Raw genomic sequence first — 7,942 nt, forward strand, 5'->3', positions numbered from 1 at the left:
GTTTTCTAGATTTTTTAATTAATTATAATAAAATTATTGTAATATATATATATAATTAGTATACCATTAGAGATTGAACCTTTTTTTTTAGTTTTCACAGTATTATTTATAGATTCAAAAATGTTTATAAAAAATGCAAATAATATTTGCATTAATATGTTAAATATTATTAAAAACAGTAAGTTTAAGTTACAAATTAACAAGAGTTATTTAACAAAATATTTGGATTATATTAATTTCTTTACACACATCAAGTGGTTTTTAATTTTTTCTGTGCTTGTGAATGTAACGTAATTTCAATATGAAACTATTTAAAGTTGTAGATTACATTTTAATAAACGTGTAGTTTACGTACAGACTTTTCCCCAAAAATTGGCATTTGATCTCTATACATGAGCCAGTTTGTTTTTACAATATTGTTTATAATCTACATTAACAGTTGAAGTATTTTAAGAATTTTTCTTATTAAATTGTCTTTCAAAATTCTCAGGAGCAGCTGTCTCTGAAAAAAACAGAGTATAGAAATAAAAAGGAGAAACTGATTGGAATTTGGCGAGAAAGGGAGACTGAACTAATTGACAAGATGTAAGTAAACCCTTTAACTGTATTTATTTAACTGTACTGTTTTACAGTGAACTTGATGTTCTAATTAAACTTAGAAAATTAAGGTTTTGTTGATTTTTAGATAAAATAAGACAAAAAAACACTAAATCATGTATTACTTTTTGTCTGTAACATTTATATATGATTATAACTGCTATGTCAGAATTACCATTATACATACATAGCTAAGTTTGCAACTTTTAACATACAGTGATGAGACTTATCTCTCTGATAATTTTTATGCTTGCTGTGTTTTTCTTCAATGTAATGTAGTTTTGGTGTGATGTATAAATCATGGTTACTTTTAAACCAGTTAGTTTTCATTTAGAAATGAAGAAACTAGAATATAGTTTCTTGGTAATCTACAGTACATTGATAACGTGTTTCATAATTTATGTTCATCAAATGTGGCTGTATTTGTTATTTTATGTTAGTGAGGACCTTGATGCTAGGATTGAATGCGGTAACACTCGGTCTCACCAGGTTGCTGAAGAATTTAAAGATTTAAGATTGAAATGGACAAAATTAACCCAGGAAACCTCCGTTCTCCACAGTGTCTTGAAGGACAGCGAACATAAGCTGTCTGTCACTCAGTTAGAACTGAAAGAAACTAAAGAAAAACTCAAGACGGAAAATCAGCTTGTCAGCATACTCAACTTTAAGTGCGTATTGACGTTAGTTTTCCTAAAGTAGAATTAATTTGTTTTAAATAGAACTTACAATAGTGATGTGAACATGAGATATAAAGCAAAAACAGTAACAGAATCAAATGAATTACAGTCTTAGAAACACAAAATAAACAATGTTTCAAAGTTCAGATATTGTGATGTGTTAAATAAAATATTTAATAAATATAAATTATTATTATATCATTAAAGTTGACAGTACTGTATTAACACTACTTTAAGTTGGAGCAAAATTATGGTTTCAGGAGAAGTGGAATAGCTTTTAGCCGATTTCGTTCTTTTAAATTCTGTGATTTATCTAAGAAAAATTAGCACTTACAGTTCAAGAAAATCCAGAAACTTCAAATACTGTATATATTGAATTAATTTAAAAACATTATCAGATATAAATTTGGATTTATAAATGTGTTAAATAATTTTTTTCCTTTTTTTAAACTGGTTTTGACTATTGTTGATTAAGTTACATATATATTTACAGCAAACAGTTTTTAATGGAGCTCTGGCTCATACATGTATCAAATGTGATTCTTGTCATCATGTGTAGTTCATTCTTCAAATGTGTTGTGCATCACATTGTATATAATGACACCTCTGAGTTATGATTGTGCATCACATTGTATATAATGACACCTCTGAGTTATGAAATGTTTTGTGCATCACATTGTATATAATGACACCTCTGAGTTATGAAATGTGTTGTGCATCACATTGTATATAATGACACCTCTGAGTTATGAAATGTGTTGTGCATCACATTGTATATAATGACACCTCTGAGTTATGAAATGTGTTGTGCATCAAATTGTATATAATGACACCTCTGAGTTATGAAATGTGTTGTGCATCACATTGTATATAATGACACCTCTGAGTTATGAAATGTGTTGTGCATCACATTGTATATAATGACACCTCTGAGTTATGAAATGTGTTGTGCATCACATTGTATATAATGACACCTCTGAGTTATGAAATGTGTTGTGCATCACATTGTATATAATGACACCTCTGAGTTATGAAATGTGTTGTGCATCATATTGTATATAATGACACCTCTGAGTTATGAAATGTTTTGTGCATCACATTGTATATAATGACACCTCTGAGTTATGAAATGTTTTGGAAAATATCTTTCTAGTTCACTAACTTATTTGTGTAAAAATTAACTACATAAGGTTTTCGTACAGAAATAAAGTATAAGCTACTTTACTATATACTGTAATACCACTGAAAAGAAAGTTGTGCAAACAGCTGCAGTGCTGGGTGGTATTTAAATAATTAATTTGTATGTTATGTTTTCAATATATATTTAACATATAACTTACTCATAAGTTAGTTCTGAAACTTTCTGGTAAACAGAAATAACCAGCTGGAAGAAGAAATTGAAAGAATGAGAGAGGTTCAGAATAGCAGTGGATATACATCTAAGTATGACTCCAGGTGAGTTGGAGATATTTACCTACTGGGGTTCACTAATTACTTATGTTAGTCAAGATTTCCCAGTGTTCTTGTGAAATAGGTTAAATGATAATTGTACACTGAATATTTTGTGGTTTGTATGATGACTAACAGAAGCTATGAGCTAATACTAAAATTCAATTATACAATGTTTTGTCACACTTATTTAAATGTTTCTCTTCATCAAGATGTATTGTTTGATAAACTTTTGTTATCAAGAGTTAATTAGGCTGAATCTCAATCTTTAAAAAATCTCTATTATATATGCACTCCAGTTTTTCCATTAGAAAAAAACCCACTGCTGATCACAGTGACTAATTATTAATTATTTTAACAGTCAGTACACAAAATAGTGATTGCTTAACTTGTTTTCTCTTGACTCTTAAGAAACTGGTGACCATTCATGTATTTATGGAGAAACATCATTTACAGCTGCAGTGGTATTTTGAATTAACCATGAGTTTGGTCACAACTGTAAACTGTATGTACTAGTAGTTGCTGTGGTTCTTTATTTACTTGATGAATCTTATGAAACCTGGCAAACGTTTAATACTCAAATAGGAGATAGCAGAGTATTTCTACTGGTAACTTAATAAAACCTTTACTGAGCCAGTAAATGGTGAAAATGCTCTAGAATATCCTGAATAACATCAGTTGTTTTATTACATGTGTCTATTTTAAATTTTATGGTTTTGTTGATATAATCCTCGTGTCACAGCAGGAGCCTCATTTGTTTCCCCTATAGCTTGCATAAAGCCTGAGATATCAGAGAGTAATGTTTTACAAGAGTCTCAAAATTGTGAAATTTGAGATTTTTTTTGTTCGGCTGAGAAGTTCCTAACTTTTAGATTGTAGCCACTTTTTTAAAAAAACCTACATTAAAAATTAGGATATTATAATACTTACTGAGCACTCCAATACTGGAGTAAAATACTGTAAGGCATAATGTGTTAATTACACATAATTATATGTAAGGCATAAAATATTTTCTCAACCCAAACGAGCCATTTTTGCATATATATTTCAAAAATATTAGATGTTTTTGTAAGTTTTGTTGACTTGTATATTTGAGTGTTGAAAAAAAAAACCAAGCTGTGACATATGCATTTTAGAACATACAAATACCAATCACTAGAATAGAATGCCTCAAAACTACAACATTTACTTGGCTTGTTAAATAAGGTTTAACCTGTTGACTGCCAAGTATTTCAGCTGCCATAGCAGCTCCTATGCTGGTTTTTTTTCAGCAAAATTGAGTAATTTTTAAAACAAAGAAAATAAACAACAAATACTATTTTTGTCTCTAAGCCAAACTTATAGTAGTACACAAAATGAAGAAATATGTACAAAACATGAAACAATAACTCGTCCGTGGCACTGTGTTACCAATCGACTTGGACGAGTTATCTCGTCTATGGCACTGAACAGGTTAAGTGGACTTAATTTACTTTAGTGTATTTCACCAAGTCATTCTTGTGACTAGCATATTATGATGACTTGTAAGGCATATTTAGAGAAGAATTTACATATTCTGTTGGCCGTAAATATGCCCATCAGCTGTGTGAAGTTAGTAAACAAACAATATTGAAGGTCACGTGTGGTGGGGGCTTCAACACATTTATTGATTTCTATGCATATCGAGAAGGTAAGAAGTTAAAATCTTAGGTTCTTTGTTTCAATAATGTTTAATTTGTGTCTCCATTTTGTTGTAAACTGCATCAATCTACATTTGAAGTTACACAGTCCTGAATTAGAAACTGTTGTTTTATGTGACATAAAAATAAAATTATGTGTAGTTTGTAAAATATTCCTTTTTGACACTTAAGAGTGATTTAACACACATCTATCACAGAGGTTTATCAGCTGTGAGACTGACTGGTGGCTTCTGTCTTTGCTGGCCATCTAGCTTTTGACTACTGTTAATCTATTAAAGAGACACAAATAGCCACAGTGGCTGTGTCCAGATTGTTTTACATAGCAAACTTTGTCATCTGAAGATGTTATAATTGTTAAATATGCTTGTTACAGTGGCATCATTCAGCATATGCTCATGGTTTTAATATTTTTACTCTTAACAGTGAAGTCTCATCTCCACTTAAGGACTGGAGCACCAGAGTAGAAGATTTGATTGTCTCTCAACTGAAAATCTATTTAAACAACAATTTGAAAGTATGTGTCACAATGGATTACTATTGTATATTGTTAAATGTGTATTGTGCAAGTCCTGTTGTTTTCTAAATTTGTAGAAGATTCTCAAGTGTAAGAATCAACAGTATATGTTCTTAGAAAACACTGGCATATCTTTGAATATTGTTGAACGTTTGAGAATCTCACCTTTAAAGGTCTCACCTTATGTCAAGAGACAGTAAAATAGTGTTGGTCAGTTACAATACCAAAAGCCTTGGATGCTGTAGTTGTGATTAACATTTATTAATTGAAAAACTACAGAATTTGATTGGCAACGTTTGTATTTTGAACATTATAAGCCATTTAAGTTCAAACATCAGTATTTCCTTAAGAACATTAACTATCTTTGTCTGTAAAAAGTCAGCTTATAAGCAGTGCAAGGCTAGCCAAACTAATTAGCTTAAATGAGTGCAACAATATCAGCTAAGAATTAATTTACTCATCGTGGACCTGGACCATCTATAAAGTATTTGGTTCTAGACCAGATAGAAGTATAGCTTGTAAAAGTGCTGTATATAAACAAATATTTTTAATAACCATTATTATAAACTGTATTGTTGTCTGTATATTAAAATAAGTTTGTGTTAAGAAAGAAAATTGTATCAATCTTGTTAGTGAGTATCATAAATGTGATTTATTTGTTGACATTCAATTAACTTCTAAATTTAAATTTCTGGCTATTTGAAATCTTAATATGTGGTCTATATAACATAATAAATTGGAGGATACATTATAATACACAAGTGTTAGTTAGAACTGTTAATAGTTCTCTATTATTAATAAATATAATGTTAATTTTTTTCTGCTTTAGTTGGTTGAAAATTGATGTCAGACTATCTGCATAGTTGATTTCTAGAGCTCTTCATTTAACTGTAGGTCACACATTAATGGTGTGGCCATTTTAGAATTTCAAAGTGTTGATTTAAAAGAGTTGTTCATATATGATCATTTCAGAATCCCTTCTATAGATGCAGGTCATACTTTTAATAAAGGTTATTGTTATAATATCATTCCTTTGTCAAAGTGTTGGTTCATTTTTCATAGTTTAGATCTAAACCAGGAAAGTTGATCTATGCTTGGTTTTTATTTCATGCATTTTCAAGAAACAGAACACAAATTTTAAATATCTTTGTACTCTTCTTAAAGTAAAGAAAGTTTTAAAATAATATTGAACTCTTACTACTTTCTTTCAAGAACTTAAAATCAGAACAAGTTTCAGACTTTGCTCATAGAACAGCAGAGATGTTACGAATGGACCTACTCAAGTCTGAGAATTCAAGACTGAAAGTCTCTCTGTTCAACTCAAAGAAAAAAGGAAGAGAAGCATGGTTAAGTCTGTTTTTGTTAATCTTTGTTAGATAAACTTGACAAAAGGTTTTTAGTGATTAATGATTTTGTTACTGTTAACACAAATACTACATTTCTTACTGTATTCTGAGGAACTTAATACTTTAATACTGTGAATTATATGAGTGGTGGGTATCGTGTATTAATAACCAAAAGACTGTAATATGTGGCTTTGAGTTCTATAAATCTTGAAATTACTTTGAAGCATCATTAACGGATTTAGAAGAAAGATGTTTTATGCATTTAAACATCTAGTCATGGAACTTATTTCATATACTAACCTTCTTTACCTTGGCTATGCACACAATGTATCCCAGGAGATTCCTCAAGTTTTCTATTTGTTATATGCTTGGTACTTTACATGACAACTACATCTTAGTCGTGTAATGTGTTTTCATTGATGTTTTGGGATAAATCCTGGAGTTTCTCCAAAATTCGTTGTTTTAAGGTTGCTTTTTATAAAGTCAAACTTAAGAGTTTATGTTGGTTAGTAAATTTGAAATGTACCTTTTGTAGACCAGATGGACTTTATGCATACAGGTATACTTTAAGGATAATGTAGCATTGAATCCAATTATTGATAAAAAAAAATATTATTTTATTTCACTATACAGTGACCCAGACAAATAACAATAGAGTTATAGGAAACTAACAATTATTGGTACAATGATAATATTATTAGGGGTCATTCAAGGTCATGCATTGTGATAAAATCTCTAAAGGACATCATACACCCAAATTGTCAATAGCAGAGGTGCAGATCTGTTCAATATCACAAAATACTCCCTGTGCCTTAACTCCATAAAACCAAAGTACATCATTTCAAAATGAATAACCAAGTATGTACACATAAAAGTAAGGAATATTATAAGCATGTGCAGCTTTGTTTTTTTAACAGGATGCAGGATCAAGCAAACATATCAGCTGTATTTGTTTGTTAAAAAATGTGCAGGACATTATTGAAAATTGATAATGTTATATTTATCAGGGCCCAACGACCTGTATCTACAAGTGATGTTGAAGACGAGATCAACAAATCTCTCCTTCGTGCCCACCTACAATTATACAAATCTAGTCACGGATCAGACAATGTCCCGGCTTTGACGGCTTTTGACATATTACGTGCTTCCACACCAAATTCCTTCCAAGTTTCAAGACCAGCTCAGCCTTCCAAATATCCTATGCTTCCTGAACGAGACTGTGATGTACAGTCAGGTGGTAAAAGTCAGTAATATTAATATATGGTGAAACAAAATTATATGTATATATATTCTTAACAAAATTACTGCATAGATTTATAATATAAATTTTCTAGTCTTAAAATTTATTTTAAGAACAATTAGATTTTTTTAAATAGTTAACAGTATATTTTGACTTGTACAAAGTTTATATTTTTCGGTATTTATAATTGAAACCAAGAGTGGTTGAATTACTGTACTAGTCTTCTTTGGAATATATTTAATTAAAAACCTATCTGTTATAAAAAAATTTATTAAAATAAACAGAGTTTACGTGAAAGGTGTAGCCTCCAACCTAAACCAGAAAAGCTGACATGCATTAAGAATGCCAGCAAGATAGGGAAGTGTTGGATAGTTTCTGTTCTAACATACGAGTGTGAGCAGGAAAACACAACAGCTTGTTATTAAAAAATCTACAAAGAG

The 7,942-nt window shown here is 30.1% G+C and overlaps 1 protein-coding gene across 14 annotated transcripts in view; it reads left to right on the plus strand.

Moving 5' to 3' along the window:
- LOC143238410 (uncharacterized) overlaps positions 1–7,941 on the plus strand; it is an 83,274-nt gene extending 75,333 nt beyond the window's left edge. For all 14 annotated transcript variants that reach the window (XM_076478602.1, XM_076478604.1, XM_076478607.1 and 11 more), the window contains 6 exons: positions 491–585; positions 1,038–1,265; positions 2,649–2,729; positions 4,826–4,916; positions 6,129–6,262; positions 7,270–7,941. In XM_076478602.1, coding sequence (XP_076334717.1) covers positions 491–585; positions 1,038–1,265; positions 2,649–2,729; positions 4,826–4,916; positions 6,129–6,262; positions 7,270–7,513 — 873 coding nt within the window. In that variant the 3' untranslated portion in view covers positions 7,514–7,941. The remainder of the gene's footprint in view (positions 1–490; positions 586–1,037; positions 1,266–2,648; positions 2,730–4,825; positions 4,917–6,128; positions 6,263–7,269) is intronic.
- The last annotated feature ends 1 nt before the right edge of the window (position 7,942 follows it).

Source organism: Tachypleus tridentatus, chromosome 13 (genome assembly GCF_004210375.1).
Source record: "Tachypleus tridentatus isolate NWPU-2018 chromosome 13, ASM421037v1, whole genome shotgun sequence".
Classification (NCBI taxonomy): Eukaryota; Metazoa; Arthropoda; class Merostomata; order Xiphosura; family Limulidae; genus Tachypleus; species Tachypleus tridentatus.